This window comes from Agelaius tricolor, unplaced genomic scaffold, assembly GCF_023055355.1.
Source record: "Agelaius tricolor isolate 1412-34295 unplaced genomic scaffold, bAgeTri1.0.p SCAF_59, whole genome shotgun sequence".
NCBI classification, from domain to species: Eukaryota; Metazoa; Chordata; class Aves; order Passeriformes; family Icteridae; genus Agelaius; species Agelaius tricolor.
In genome coordinates this window covers 129287-146682 of record NW_027269319.1, presented here as the reverse complement: position 1 = coordinate 146682, position 17396 = coordinate 129287, and the positions used below count along the sequence as shown (strand labels likewise).

Below are 17396 nucleotides of genomic sequence, written 5' to 3'. Positions count from 1 at the left end.
TTCCTCAGCTGCTCCTCATATGACTTGTGCTCTAGACAAGAATCAAGAACAGAATCAAGAGCAAACACCATCCTTAACACTGAGAGAGACCAAACATCTTTCCAAACCAACCTCCTTCCTCTCCAACAGCAGGAACCTTGAGAGGATACATGAACAAAACCTACTGTTCATTTCTCTTGAATGTCCTCTCCTCAGATTCCCTCTGGCCTTGACTTGCAGACTTCCTAAAACCACATCTCCAATGGTTCTACCTCCCATGGCAAACACATGATGCAAAACAATCTTTGTTTTGTTTGTTTTCCACTGTCTATCTCACAATGTTATTTGATGCCCTTAGATCTAGTATTCAGGAAAATTACTAATTCCCTAATAACTTTCCTCATGACACGATCTTTTATTAGAGCTCAACATCCATCCTCTGTCCCTCTCCTTTTCCTGTGTCTTCACCTGAAAAGTCCCATTTTATTCAATCATATCACTTAAGGAAGATTTTCAGATCACTTGGTTTTTCTGGCACCTAATATGATGAATTCTACTAGGTCGTCCCTGAGGAGGTTGATCAGAACAGAACATAATACTCATCTTCTGGATCAGCATGTATTCATCCTGGCACAATTATAATCGTTCTGTTTCCCTACTTATGCCCAGTAATTCCCAATATCAGACCAACTTTGTGGATCCAAACTAAGCATTAACTTGACACTATATGGAAAAGCCCTTTTATTTTTCAGGTATTTAGAGTATTACTAATACCTCTCTCTACACTGTTGCCATATTAATTCAGTCCTCATGGTGTACATAAAGTTAAGGCTCTTTTCTAGAAGCTATGATTCTTCTATGCTTTTGCCATGGAATTTTATTTTCCATGTATTCACTCACTCAACACCAGAAGATTCTTTTGACACTGTTCACACTCCTGTGTTCGTTTTTACCATGATGAAAATCACCAGTCAAACTCTTCTATCTCTTTTTTCCACATGACATAAGACTATGTTGAAAAGAAATACAGGTAATGGCAGAAATCTCACTAAGATACTAGTGTTTTTCTAAAGTAAAAAGAAAAAGACTATTTATTCTGCACTTCATTTTCTACCTTTAAGTTGAATAATCATCAAAGAACCAAGAACCTTAAAATTCCAGACAGGGCTACTTAGATATTCTCAGCATACTAGGGAATACCCTCAAGTTCACTGTGACCAGTTGCTGTGGAGATTTCACAACACTGGTTTTGGTCCATGAAGCAACTATAATCCACTATGCTATATCTGACTTGATCTCTTAGCAGAAATAACAACATACCAGATAACTCAAATCAGAAATCAGATTCTGGAATCCAGTTCTGGAAATAATGCTAATATTCTTATGCGCAACAGGATACACTAAGAAATGTCTATTGTACTACATTCAGGATTCAAATAAAGCATCTCAGGTTATACAGCAGTTTAGTTACTACATGTAGCCTACTCACTAACAGTAATTCCACATCAAATATATCTATTTTAACATATTTAACATATTGAAACATATTTAACCATTTCATTCTCGTCTGAATGGTTTGTTTTCATAGCTTAATGTAATTTTTCAGTTGTGTTTTTCTATATATGCCTTGGCAAAACATTTCACTGCATGCAATGCCAACCAAATGAAGACAAAATTAAAAAAAGGCAGGATGCAGCTAAAAACACTCTCCCTTTGCACAGAGATGGAAAAGTGATGTTATTGGACACAGTAAGTATTCACAGCAAAATGTGTCATTTCTGGTACCTTAGAAGAAAAACTGCTGTTAGACTTCTGGAAATGCTATTGCAAACCTGGGTATCTCTCAAATGTATTCATCTCCCACCTACCTGAGAAGTACACACACAGACAGATGGAAACTGCATGCGCATATAGCACATGACAATATGTTAAGCAGCGTGTATTAGAGGTCTCTGTGAATATGCTGGGCTTCAAATTCTAATTTGCAAGCATACAGCTTACCACAACACATTGAACCAAAAATTGCTGTGCCAATTAGAATATCATTGCCAGTACCTTCTATGCTTTATGATAAGGATCAATAAGCACTGATGATCAGAGACAGCTGATCAGAACAAAACATGTTTTCAAGGTTAAATATCAAGAAGTGATGGCTATGCAGACTGTAAGGCCACCAAGTGGGGTTTGTCAATTTAAAAGAAAATGGGATCACCTGCTTGCCTGATCAGGGAGACATCTGATAAAAGCAGCTACTCATTCCTAAAGAGAGAATGGCCCAGTAGACATTTAAAAGGAAACCTTAAATTTAGTCAAGGGGCATAACAGATACCAATAGTATCTGAAATCTTACTCCTAAAAATGGGTGTGATTAAGCCAAGAGTATGCCTGATGTAAAGGATCAGCACTTTTAAAATTTTTCATGTAACTCTTATGACTTAGAGATCACAAAGTGCAGCTTCCATCTGAAAACAGTACAAGACACTTCAGTTAAGACGCTGGAACATTCTGAACATTCATATTCCCTTTTTTATAGACAAACATTGGCTAACAAGGTTCAATCTGCAATCAGCACATTTTCCAGAGTCCCTCTTCTTAAAATGAGTTAAACAAGCTACTGTAGCTGCTAAATTGCTAGCTTGCTATCAATTAGTCAATTCAATTGCTATCAACTATCAATAGTCAATCTGCTATTCCTGATAAGGATTTGTATATTCATTCTTTCCAATATACATAAAAAGATATAATGGAAAGTTGAATTTGCAGGTAAAATACAACTAAATCATATTTAGACATAGAAGTTACACTGTAATTTTAATACAATATAAGCCTTCTCACAATTTTTTCAAAGCCATCATGACAGAAGATGAAAACCAGGCCCCATGGCATCTCTTTGGCATTGTTTTTACCTTTAATTCTGAGAATTTGCGTATTAATTCATCAACATCCCAAAGTATCCACAGCACTGAAATAAATATGGGATATTATACTCTAGAGACTTAATATTCTTTTTGCTATCACATAAAATTACCATAGCTTAATATTTTACAAACCCATTTAAAATAAAAATCCTCAAAATAAAATATCTTCATTCTTGTTTTTTTATTTAGTGAAAATATACTTGAATCCAACATAATAGCATTGCAAGTTTTATCGCCCAGTTGGCTTATTAGCAGAAGAAACTCAAAACACGGTCAATGTCAAAAACAAATCACTCTCTGGATCTGCAATGGACATGATAGTAATGACAGTCCTCTCTAGGACTTTGTCTTTTAAACATTAATTCCTTCAAACACGCAAACTAAATAAAAAAAAACCACACAGAAAATAATTACAACTAAAATATTTATATGAAGAAAATGATCTGCCTAAACACCACCCTCCACAACACACAAATGAACAGCTCATAATTTTCTGAAAAGAGTTTAACCACTACCATGTTTCTTTATAGTGTATATTTATCTGGTTAGAGCACTTCTCAAAAAAAATCAACATGTCTGAATCACCTCTAGCAACAGTCTTTTTATTTTTGATACATGTCAACACAATACAGAAGACATTGAATAAACTGAAAAGCCATATGTAGAATAAAATTTTAAGTGCACTACATGAAAATAAAAGAGACAATGTCTAGCTCACAGAGCATCACATATACTAAAAATGGCTTTCTTACACATGATATCATGAATTACTGGTTTACTACAAAATCAAAGCATTCAAATATTGAGTGTGCAAATCAAGCATGATATCACTCTTAAGTGATTTCTGGAGGTTAAGGTGAACATACCAGCTCCACCCCAGGTTTTATATGGGGAAAAATGCTGATATTATTTAGCTATGACATTAAAAATAAATGCCATCCTTAAAGAGAAAAAGGCAGAAAAGTCTCACAAAAAGTCTTTTGCAAATGTAGGAGACATGTAGGGATATGCACAAAGTAGTATAGCTGACATTGGATTACTTCTCGTCTCTCTGTGAATTTTACAGGTTTTGAATTCAGATAAAACTGTTAATATTTTTTTTAAATCTGTCCTTAGTCTGTGTTTTATGCAGTTACTCTTACATCTAGATACTGACACCATTTTTCTTTATTTATGGTCCAACGTTGTTATTTCATTGACCATCAAACAGGGTATTTGTTGATTTAGAGAGAAACTTTTATCATACCAAACTGCTGTATTTCATCTGACAGCAAGCCAATAAAAACAACTGAATTTCCCAAGTTAGTCATAACACTCTGAGGGATTTCTTTTGTTTGAACAGTTAATCCCTAGGACAACACAAATTAAAAAATAAAGTGGAGATTGTTTTACTGATCATTTTGGCACCCCCCCATTATCACATTTCACTTTGTTTACCCATCATTTTTCTGGTCAGCAAATAGAGTTTTTACTTTTAAATAAGAGATTTAACTTTAAACAGGAAGCATTCAGAAATAGTTCTTATATAGGTCAGTAGTAGTTTATAATAAATACATGTGCAAGATGAGCTCATGTTAAGCTTTTAATTCCCATACGATTACCTTATAATTCTGAAATGAAGGGATTATAAAGATGGGGCACACTTACACAACGTTTTAACACTGTTACTTCCAAAATAAAATTCTTTAAATATTGTCTTTAAAATGTCCTTCCTAACTACCGCCCTTCACAACTGATTAAAGAATATAAAGAAATGAGGACACCAAAAAAGCAGCAGTCCAAAGAATCAGTGTGAGATGTCTCTGCACTGGGCCACAGACCAAAATTCACATTGCAAGAACAGGGATGTTTGCCATGGAGCCACAGCTTGTCTTCCCCACTGCTGCTCCCTGGCTAATACCTGGGATTTCACTTGGCAGGATGGGTTACAAGGGCTCTGTGACAGTTCTCTGCTCCCAAAGGATCATTTTTTCCAAGACATTTGGGAAATTTTTTGACTGCGTACATCGTAGCCAAATGGCTTTCAATCCTGACTGCTCTTGCTCTGCTAATGACTTTGCTTGTGATTATCCCTAATTATGGCACTGGAACTGTACAAACCATGTAGTTTCTTTCAGTGCAAAAAAAAGCCAACACATACTTTCTCCAAAAGCCTGCGAAACTAAAATTATCTTCCAGTTTAAGAGAGTCCTGCAATTATCCCAACCAAACTTCACCCACCTACTCCAATCTGACCCCAAAATCATTCCCACACCATCCTTCAAATTTTAGTCAAATCAAAACTATGTTGTGACCCTTTACAAAGAAAAGGGTCTGAAACAAACAGGGGAAAGACAGGACTTAGTTCAGGTGCAGGAGCAAATACACCGCAGGAATGAACCCATGATTTCCTAATAGAAGATGGTTTAAAAAAAAAAAATCTAATTAATCTGAACAATCTTTTCTCCATCCATCCCCCAAAATGAAAAGAAACATACCGAGTTTGATATTTGAGGTTTGTGTTACATTCCTTAGATCTAGAAGGGAACTTTAGGACAGAAAAAAATGAGACCTCTCCTCTGCATATGTTCATAAGCACAGAGGAGTGCAATAGAGCCACTTTCTGTTTGGTGGTCTGCCAGATTTAATGTAAGAACATTAAGCCATTCCACATCCCAAATTAATGCCCCAGAGACCAGCTTGTACAGCTGGACTGGCTTTAGGTCACTGGAAATTTATAATTTATCTGCACAAATAATTATCTGCACAAAGGGTAGAAAAACCTCAAACAAACAACCAAACCCCAAAACACCTGTATGTGGATGAAGAAGAAGGAAAAAAGACATTTTTACTCTTTTTTTGTAAAACTAGCAGTAAGATCATCTGTCCTGTTCTTCCCTACCTTAATTTAGACTGCAATGACAAGGAGTGTAAGGGAGTTACTAATAAATTTGTTGTAATATTATCTTAAGAAAAATAATATAAATGACAGAACTAGTTTTCAGACATGTAACTCAGCAAATGAACATTTTTTCTGTAGCTGTTAATGACAACCATTTCAAGTACCTAGTGTAGAGGACTATAGTATCCTTTTAATTTAGGTAGCAAAGTCGTTTTCATTCTTCACTGCAATGCAATGATTAAATGTATCTGAAATATCTACGCTTTTTTCAAGTGTCGTAACTAGTGTTTCAGAAAGCAGAAGAATTTTACTTCTTACAGTGAATTTTTCTTCTTATGGTCTACATGCTGGAGGAGAAGAAAATTGAGTTCAAATATTTTTAATTGATATACTAAGCAAATTACCACATTTTAAAAATTAAACACTGCATGTAAAGGAACAGTAAGTCTGTCATAAGATGATTGGCAAGCAAGGAAATGGAGAAAAACAATTTAATTTAAGTTTAATACTTAGAATATGCCTACCCTATACAGGAGTATACAGAGAAATACCAACAATTTCTGAGCCCTTCTACCTGAGGTATCAAGAGCAGACCGGTTTTGCTGCTAGCAGTAGGATTTGTCAGCTTAGGAAGAGTACTGCATTAATGCAGCTCTAAGGCTTGCAAAATTTTGCCATGTTCACTATCATGGATCACACAGATGCAGCTGACAGTGTATGTTCCTACTGATTAAAATCCATCTAAATTCCATTTGAGCGTAGTGTTTGCTCTTGGATGAGTGGCTCTGAAGGTCTACACTCAGCCAAAAAACACCAGCAGGAACTGATCTCGGTGAATTTTTAAAGTATTAATTTAGGCCTTGGGAAAGATTGGAGAACTTGTGGTTTATGTTAAAAGAAACTTCTCCTGTTAAGACATTAGATATTGTAATTATAGTAAACCCCGAAATTTTTAAAATTACCTAAAACACTGAAAATCTCCTCCACTGAAAATGTTTCCCACATTTTCAAGAGCCAAACAATACTTGCTTTGTCAACCTTGGTCAGCACTCTGGACTTCCTGCTGAGAAGCACAGCTGTGCTAAAATGGTAGTGCTTACAAGAGCATGCTGGGAGCTGTTTCTAGAAAACAATTTTGAAATTAAAAAATAATAATAAAGAAATGTAGCTTTGATAGCTTTTCCTTTACAGCCTGGAAAATGACTTCCATAGGAATCTAAAAGTACACAAAACTCTCCGAGCGATTCCCAGTCCATGACACAAAGGGCAGTGACAGAAACCCCACACACAGGCATAGAGCTTGCAATACCTTCATAGTGGACGCCTCGGTTTCCAATTTTGTGAGGTGATTTGAGTTATCCTCTAGCTCTTGCCGAAGGTTGGAGTTCTCCATCTTTAATGCCTCAACTTGCTTTAACAATTGATCATATGAAGCTGCGGCCATCCTGGGCTACCCTCAGCCCTTAAAAAAGTAAGAGAAAATATTAAATTTAAGCATTTTAGAAAAAAACCTTCACTTCCTGAAAGTATCTAACCACAAAATCATCTCTCTCCCATTTACCACACGTCTTTCTAAACATTTAATTTAAATCCATTGCACCAAACTGTTAATGACTATAACTAGTGCGAGATCAAGACTTTTTTTTTCTGTGGGCTTCCATTTGGTGCATGATTAAGCAAATGAAAAAAGTTCATTGTCAATTGCATCAGATATTAGGAGAAGCTAGAATACATGAAAGAAAATCACTGTATCACACAAAAGCATCTTTACTACTGGTACTTCAGTTTCAACACAGAGAACTGCAGATAATAGACCATATATAGTAATTTTTGGGTAGATAACAAGCATCTTCACACATATCTAAAAGATGCTGGCTGCCTACTTATTTTAGGAAATGAATGGTAGTCACAGATGTTCAATGTTCCTAGGAATAGCACACACTCTGAGGGAGATGCTATACTAAAGGAAATCAGTAAATATTGGGGAATTTTTAATTGAAAAAACTCCACATCATCAAATGTAGTAAATATGTAGATATTTTGTAAAAATATCCTTCCAGGCACAAGATTAAAACAAATTTCTTCTGCACAAAGTGGTCATACTGCACCATTTAATTTAAAGATGAAAGGCTACTCTTGATATCAAGGCACGCCATACTGTTTTCAGAAAAACTGTAACACAGTCCCAGAACACCAGCACAACTGCTCAGCCATTATATAGGAAAAAGAAACAAATACTTCGATTTCTGTTCTGAATTACAAACTGTTACCCACTTTCCAAACCAAAAGCTGGCAGTTGTTAATCTAACAACGTAAGTTAACTAAAACATGGGTAATGAATGTTTGAAGCTCTTCAGAATTAGTACTATCAGTTTCTTATTAATCAGCCATTACAGAGAAAAAAAGGGAGCCTAGCACTTCACATAAGACAAGTTACCCTTCCAATGTCATTGCAGACATTTCCTGAGTATGTGGCCTGTAACTCAGAGGAAAAAAAAACAACAAAAAAAACCCCTTACATGGCAACATTCCCTTTCTTTGTTATTGCAGTATATATACTTTGGAAAAGATGAAACAATTAAAAGCTATTATTTTGTATTTACTTTAACCTGCTTGTGTAACCCCTTATAAATCATGTTTCCTCTTCCTGATGAAACTCAATTGAATTACCCAGTCTACCAAAAATAAGGTAAAATTTTTCAAAAATATTTTAGTTCCTCAGTACAAATTTTGAAAATTCTGTTTAACCTTTCCAAATTTAAACTGAATGAAATGTAAAGGAGAGAGTTCATCACTGAAGCAAGGAACAGTAACAAAAGCTGTAGTGCAGTTGATATGACTGGTTTATTTCCTTTCCAAGCACCTGCCACCATCAAAGAAAAAAGAAGACACCTGCCACTTATGAAATCGTGACTTCCATGAATGAAAAGAATCGGTAACATCTATTTTCAAAATTGGATCATGCTTTGCTGAAGACCTCCTTTTTGAGAAATAAAGGCAATCTGAAATAACTACTCTACAATGTGAATTCTGGGATTTTGGCATCAGGCTGTTTCACCTAAAAGTTTGAGTCTTGTCAAGGAGAGTTGTAGCAAAAGCAAAACAAACACACAAACACCAAAAAACCAGTAAGGACAGACTGTTTCTATTTCATGTATGCCTTTATCTATTAAGTAACAATTTCTATTATTATTAAGAAAATTAATAGCTATAGTTCACATTTCAGAACACACTGCATGCACAAGCCCAAGGAAAGGCAGACAGAAGTGAAGAAGAATGGAAACTTTTCCCCATTATTTGTCACGAATTAGCACTATATTGTAATATTGATAGGATGTTTTTACTGAAGTATATCAGTAAAATATATCACATTTATTCATCTACATGTGATTTACAGAAGCTGCCCTGTGCCACACAGGACATGCATTTTGTTTCTAGATAGAGTGTATTTTTCTCCCATTGCTATAATTTGCTACTACTATGAAAGGACAGGTAATAACAAGTAAGTATCCAGTTTTTCAATTTCCGGTCCATTTTTAGGAATTCTAACATACAGATTTGAAATTTAGAACAGCCAGCCCTATTAACAAGATGTACACACACAATACATTAAATGGAGAAAAATGGACAAGGGGAGGACTATGGTAGAAATACATAAATTGCATAGCTCTGGTATTTCATATACATAACAAACTTATGTATATTTTTGCTAAATGAGTAAGGATCCTGAAGGAGAGATGAGGTTTGGCTTTCCACCCTTTTAAGTTCCTAAGCTTCCTTTATTCCTGTAACATGAAAGCAGGACATCACTAAGAGACAGTACCCTACCACGGACTAGGAGTTACTTCCTGATTTATTCAAATGTCAGGCTCTGTGGGTTTTCAGATTAAAAAAAAAATTTAGCTAACTACCACAGCCTAGGCAACCCGAAACAATTTTTCCCCCCTGCTAAATAAATGCCCAAAGGAAGCGACACTGTCACCACAGTTGCAACAGAGATGAACAGAAAAACTGTACATAGGTAAGGAGCAGTTCAAAGACATCAAGAGGACACAGGACAGTTCTGAGAGCCAAATTATTGGGCTGGAGGCAGGCTGTCAGCAAAGTTCCCCCAAAACCAGACTGTGACAGGCATTTAAAAATGTTTTGCGATTGACTTTGGCACAAGAAGTAGCATCAAAACTCGCTCCCATAAATTCACGAGGTTGCACAAGGTCAGAGGGCTCCACATTATACACAATGAATTTGATGAACTGAGAAATAAAGCAGTAGAAACAGGGTGGAATTGCAGAGCATAGCAACACAGGGTCACTCACAAAGGAATCTCAACCTAGAGCAGTGAAGCCTCTCAGCAGCCAGCCTGCGGGGCACTATGTGCTGCCAATGAGACTGGCACAAGGAGAACAAACACGATTCTCAGAGTTAGCAAATAATTTTACAAAGAGGTGGGTAAGAAAAGTGAATTTAAGCGGATACAGAGAAAGATCTGAAGTGATCAGGGGATGACAGAGTATTTTAGAAGAGATTAGCCAGGCAAACCTTGGCTGCCTCAGCACATCAAAGGCTGGAATGACACAGCCATACTTTGCTATTAGGGAGCAGAAAACACTGAAGAGGGAGAACAACATTTATGTTGAAACACAATACTGACATAGAACAAATGGGTGTAAATCGGTCATTTATCAACCTAGGCTGGCAACATTAATTAGAACTTGTAGTTCAGTGGGATCCCTGCCAAGCATACTACACAAGGAGCCAGACTTCATAGCTTGAGAAATCCAATCCTAAACTTCAATACAGACAAATGCTGTACTTATTTTTGATATCTCCAAGATATTTGCCTCTTCTTCTGAAATAATACAATGCCAAAGTATTTCACACAAGATACTGTTATTTAATTTTAAAACTGGTGAAACTAACAAAGGTAACGTATGACCACAAAGCAGCTTAGGCTTTCTGATGCTGAACACTGTGTGATCTCTCAGGCACGTGATTTGTAGAGTGAAATCACAGGGCTCCATTACACATAAGCTAGTCCATGTATGAGATAAACCCCTCAAAATTAAAATCTGCCTCTCTTCTGAAAATACATTTTTACCAGCTGCCTCAAACTTGACACATGAGATCAGAATTCAGGTCCCGAAATGATCCTAGGATTTATGCTCTGAGTAAAAAATAATTATAAATTAAAAATAATTTATAAATTATATATTATAGGTTTTCTAAATACAGAAGCCCCAGCACAAATAGAAACTGACTATACAATTTCATCCCCTTTTTGAAGTTTCTCAGTGGTTAAATTACTAGCCATGAGGAAAGAGTTAAACTCTTGACCCTCTTGGCCACACAGGTTTCCCAGCCACATCACTCTTCATTTGGAGCAGAATTAACCAGCCCATGGGAAAACAAGGACTACTTTAGACATGGCCCACTAGTCTAAAGCTCTACCACTACACATGCAAACATGTTCAACACCACTAGTGTCAGAATCAGCTGGATCAAGAATAAAACATCTCTTCTTTCCCCCTGTAGGAAACCATTATAATGAGGGAGAATGGAGGAGAAGGGAAGAACTCTGACCTCCAGAATCCATTCCACATTTCACCCAGCCCAAGGGAAAATGCATCACAAATGCAACACAAACCCCACCTTTGTGAAATTCAGTATTATGCTTCAAATCAAGCTCCCTTTTACACTCTTAACTGTATTGTTTCTTCACAAAGTGGTCATCAAAGGCAAGAACAGATCCTGAGTTCCCTAGATTTACTCTGAAAAATAACAGTCTCAGAAGGCAGAAAGTTTAAAATTCAATACCCTCATGTCAGAGACACCCAAAAAATCTAGTTGTGCTACTTCCCTGACCCATATTTCTCATCATTAAAAAGCTTCTTCTCCATCTCCTATCAGAGTAAGAGGAAATTGTGACAAGAAATTTCACGCTTTACTGAATCAGCACTTTGCATGAATATACACATCAAAAAGGAATTTCAAGCTGGATAGAACTCTTTTACGCATTAAAATCAAAATTAATGAGAAGCCTAAATTTATGCAAACATACTGTTAAGATTCAGATATGCATTTTCCTGTATTAAGAAAACTGCACCAGTAGCCGCTGCCCAGACAGGCATTTACATGCAATCATTTTGATCTCAAATCCCAAGTAATAGGAAAAACATAATGTTGCCTGAAAACTTAGAATTTCTTAATAGATCAGAGCCACCTTCTTTGAATTCAGCAAGCGTTTATACTTAATAGGCCCTGAACAGGTTCCACTTAAGAACCCCAACAATCTGTCATATATTAAATCTCCTCATGAAAATATTTCAGAGTCCTATTATTGCTTTTATCCATACAATCTATCAACACCAGCAAGCAGATTTACTCCTAAACTCTGTAACTCAGATTTTTCACAATGTTGTTTATCTTGATGTAACAAATTTAACTCTACACATAGATACAATGCATCTACATGCTTATAGCTTTGATCTTTTTGATCTTTGTATCCAAATTCTGAAAATTTTTTGTATCTACATTTAAATATTTTTTCTAGTCCAAAATTCATGACTATCTAAAATATAATTTAGTAAGGCTGGGAAGGACCATCAGCTCAGATTTCTTTCTACATCCACAAATTCTATGCAACTCTTCAGTCCATGGCCCAGGATCTCATCCTTGTTATTCTTTACCATTCTGTCAATTTTTGTCATTCATTTATAGGAATGTATCTAATGGGGAATTGTTTCTCCAAGGGCACACTACACTGAATTCAGGGAGGAAATGCTGACACCATCATGACATTTTTCCTATTAGTTACGCTAAACCTCCTTTAAAAACAGATTATTTTTAAGCACTAGGCCTAGGGGTTCTGAGAAGCAGTGGTTCTGGCTAGTGGCAGGGAGGGCTGTGCTGGTGCCTTCCCAGCTGTCTGCTCCACCCATCTCCTCACGGTTCCCACCCAGGGAAGAGCTCAGCTGCTCAAGTGGCAGCTGCTAAACCACTGCTCGACTGCCAAGGTAATCTGACATAGGTGTCAGTTTAAGCTTACTGTGCTGGGTCATTAGCTACGAGGCTTCAGCAGCTGTTACAGAGCTATTTCCAAAAGAGGGGCAAGGCTGACAGGGGCAAAAAATCCAGCACAGCTGTTCCAAGCTAAGTTCCTTAAGTGGACTATTTTCATGCAGCTTCCTTATCTATACAGTCATAAGAAAGAAGTGGGGGGGGGGGGGGGGGGGGGGGGGGGGGTTTGCTGTTCTTATTTTGAACATATCAAACCACGCCAATTTGCATTAGTTCAATTTCTCTGTTGACTGAATACTGTATTGAATTTTCCATTATTTTGTTTGAAGCTCGCCTTCAGGTTTTCAGCTCTGGCAAAATACCAGCACTCCAAGTGCTGTGTTCAAGAACTTATCAAAAATGAGTATCACTGTGTCAGGGATTGTCTAATCCATTTCAGTATGGGCAAGGTTTCAAGGTTTGCCAATCTAAAAATGTTTATCCTTCACTGGCATTGTCTAATTCTCTCCTTCCCTACTCACTGAAAAATACTCCACTGGACTCAAATCATAAAAGCCCATTATCCTAACTCCCTCTGAACAGCAGAAAAAATATTTCTGCCTTCTCCAGCATCACACTGAAAAACGATGTTATTTCCATCTGGTGCTAAATCCATCCTTTACTAAAATGGCCTTTGTTGCCAGCACATTTGATCCTCCTATCCCCACCTGAATGTAAGACCAATCCCCCAAATTTGAGTCAGAAGCAGCTGAAAGGGAAGCCATTTTGTTTGGGTTCTCTTCAACTGGGCAATGTGGGCACACAAATATAATGAGCTGTCTGTAAGTGGCTTTGAATGTGGTCAGAGACAACTAAGAAAATACTCAGCCCAGAATGAGAACCACCCATGAGTGGAGCAGCAGATCTGTTCATGTTCTCATTCACTCTGCTTTAGCACACTTAGGTGATTAGAGATGGAGGAAGGAGTATAAAAAGCAATCATCACAGAAAACTGCTCTTCATCCAGTTTCTTTCAGCAACAAGGGCTTTGATAATAGAAAATTAATTGCAAGTTATATAACACTACTCTTTTTAATACATTTGAAAAGGATGATGTTGAAAAAGATGGATAACAAATTACAATCTGTAGATTTTGTGTACTGTGGATTCCCAGGGTTTTCAACCAGGGCAAAGGGTTTTCAACCAAAAGGCAAAGGCCAGATGAAGAGCCATTACTGTTATTAGTTATCCTAACACAACTTGTGAAAGCATTAGTCCCTTCAAAAGAGGACCGCACAATTTTCTCTACACTTTGGTTGCATGAAGAAGATTTTTAGTTTTTTTATCCACTTCTGCATGAAGGCTATTTTTGTGGACAGCAGACTAAAACAAATGTTAATATACCCAACCTTCCTAAATCCTTTTGAGTGGTGATTGGGTAAAGACTGTGTTTTTGTGTTTAATTCTTTCAGAAATTAATTCATAACTTGGCAAGAGCTTTCAACCCATCATTACATTTTGGGATACTTCAGTAAATGCAATACTTGGCCTGTACTCACCAACCATGAACAGAAGCATCATCTATTCATTTTAACCAAAAGTGATAAGTGATCCATGCTCTCAGCATTCCGTAAGAGAAAAAATGAGAACACCATGGTCTGAACTCTTGTGTGCCTCATGACATGTCAAGTATGATAAAGGTCAAGTGTGTGTTTGTGTGAAAAACAAAAATGATTTATTGCTTGGAATGCCACTAAAGAATGCTAACAATGAAAAAAAATTCTTATTAATACAACAAGAAAAATCAAGAAGTTGTATGTTTCAGGCTATGAACTGTCAAGTTCAGCTTCTTTACACTGTCAAGAAAATTCCCACTTCTTCCTTTATAATTCAGGGTTGGGAAGTTCCTTAGCTGGTTAGTCATGCTGTATTCAGAATATGACTGTGAATATTCGAACCATGATTTGCATTTAAATACTATATTGAACACAAACAACTCCAGACATCATTTGAATCATAACTTACATTGGATCAGGAATGATTCATAAGCCTGAACACTCATCCTTCAAGATGATCATCTTTGTAATTCATGACTAATTGAGTATGCCCTCACTGCACATGACTTGCTCTTGTTTACTTTTACATTTCTCGTAATCTTTAAGGATTCAATGCTAGAAAGTTTAAGCTATTAAAAAGTCTGAGACCGGTATTTCTTTTCCTATTTTACCTGAAAACAAACTCAAAACAACTAACATGAAATAGATCAGTTATAATTAAAAACATTGTACATACTATAAAAATTCTATTATATATTATAAAAATAATTTACAATAAATATTGGGTGCCCTATCAGGGCCATCTTCAGGGTTCCCTTCAGAACTTTTAAAGGCCAGAAGACAATTTGTCTTGCAGGAAATGTATCAGCACCTGATCACACAGGTGCTGCGTGAATTTTGGAAAACCATGAGTGGAAACTAGATCTTTGCTGACAATAACTTACCATCACAGCACACCATTAGTAGTATGGCCTATTTTAAACAGGAGTTTGCCACACTGATAATAAAAGAATTTACCATATGTCATCAACATAAATGTTTTACCCACTAAATCAAGATGCATACTGAAATCCAACATAAGAATTTACAGATCAAGGGAACCAATTGTAGCCATGTGCATTTCCACCTTGTGCTGTATCATTCCATGCTGATATAATGATATAACAATGATATAACAATGGCAAAGTGTGACAAGATGTACCAGAACATTTATCATAACCAAGTATTTTATACTTCAGGGATGATGTTTAGTAAAGTTTGCACCCATAAGTAAATTAAAGTATTAAATTAAAAAGTGATCTTTTATTCAAGTTATCATTTTAAGAGTGTGGCTTACAGAACTACTACAGTGGTTACATAGAACAATACTATTTAAGAGTAAAAAAAGTACAGGAAGAAGCATCACCATAATAATCATCATAACCACTACTGTGCTTATGTCACTCTTTCCTTTTAGAAAAAAAGTGGTGAAAACACCTCTGCATCAAGCAATTGTAAAGAACGCCAAAACAGAAATATCTATTGTCACCAATTTACCTCTTGAAACCAGTTATTCCAAACAGTAAGTTCTCAAGTGATGTTTTAAGATGTAATATTATCCAAAGCCTCTGTAAGTGATAAAACAGCAGATTCATGATTCTAAAAATAATGGTGTATGTATAGAAAATGTTTTGAGGGATGTATAAAGCAGGTATTTAAACTGATGCTTTTCATTATCAAACCTTTTTTGCCCATCACTGTATTTAACAGAACTGAGGAGATGAGCTTTTTATAGTTACTTCAAGTCTCCTTAAAAATACAGAAGAGTTTGGTTCCAGGAAATGGCTTTCAGTATACATGCTTACGTACATTTTCAAAGAACTATAATCTTGACAAAATACTCATACATCTATTACCTGTATTAGATAACAGAAAAAAATAACCAAATGGTAAAAAGACAGTAGGGAAAAAAAATTAAGAAGCATTTTCAACAGAACAAACAGCAAAGCGTGGAAGAAGTACTTAAAAACGGAAATAGATCTATATCGTGCTATTCACGTATGCACTGAAATTTACTGAAAATACTTCTCTGCACACTAAGAAGCTGTGTGTTTCTTGGTATGCTTTTAAGAGGCATTTTTCAGGGTATGACTCTCCAAATCAAGTCAAAACCGGGCCCTACTGGTCCTCTAAAGAAAATCCAATCAAACGAAAAATGCCCCTTACAGCCCACAGACAAGGTCCTCCATGTGAATCGATAGGAAGAATTCCGTATCTTGACAAGAAACCCGAATAGGATGAAATGATATATGTGTCCTCCAAAAATCGCCACACATTTTTGCAAAAGCAAGAAGCGCTCTGCTAGCAATGACCTAATTACTAGCATAAAAGCTGCGTATCTGACAAAGGGGAAGAAAGGACCCACTGCTTCATACATAATTTATTAAGATTTCCCACAGCATTCAGGTTAAGTCGCGGACCCAAGCACCTCTTTGTGATGTTAAATCAATCTGTGAGAAGTCAGCGGATCCCAGGGCGCGCTGAGGGCGCAGCGCTGCCCCCCGAGCGCTCCCGCCGGCCGCCCACCCGCGCGTCCCCCGCGCTGCGGCAGCGGAGGCGCCGCCGCCGCCCGTCCCTAACAAAGCCGGGCCGGTGCCACCCGCGGGCAGCGCCTCGCCGCCCCGCGAGGAGCACCTCTCCACGGCTCTACCCGCACCGAGACCCCTGCCCGCCGCCGCTCCCCCTCCTCCTCCCGTTCCTCCCGTTCCCGGAGCCCGCGCAGGGGCTGCGCAGGGCTTTGTGCCTCCGGCCGGCGCGGCGCACTGCGCTCGGTCCCGCCCGCGGCGGCGCCCCGCCGCGCCCGCCCGCCCGTCCCCGCGGCGCCGGAGCTCCCTTCCCCGCCGCGCGAAAGCCCTTTCGCGCACCCCCGGTTTTTCGGTTTTTCTTTTTGGTTTTCGGGGGGAGAGGGGTTGCCTTTTTTTTTTTTTTTTTTTTTTTTTTTTTTTTTTTTTTTTTTTAAAACCGCGAAACAGCTTCCTCCCCGCTACCCTTGCCCGTTCCGGGCGCGGTGAGCCTCGCCCGCGCGGG

At 37.5% G+C, this 17396-nt stretch overlaps 1 protein-coding gene across 4 annotated transcripts in view; it reads right to left on the bottom strand.

The window, feature by feature from the left end:
* The window catches only part of APC (APC regulator of WNT signaling pathway), a 93615-nt gene that overhangs the window by 54098 nt on the left and 22121 nt on the right, over nt 1-17396 (bottom strand). For all 4 annotated transcript variants that reach the window (XM_071456489.1, XM_071456490.1, XM_071456488.1 and 1 more), the window contains one exon: nt 7088-7240. In XM_071456489.1, coding sequence (XP_071312590.1) covers nt 7088-7222 — 135 coding nt within the window. In that variant the 5' untranslated portion in view covers nt 7223-7240. The remainder of the gene's footprint in view (nt 1-7087; nt 7241-17396) is intronic.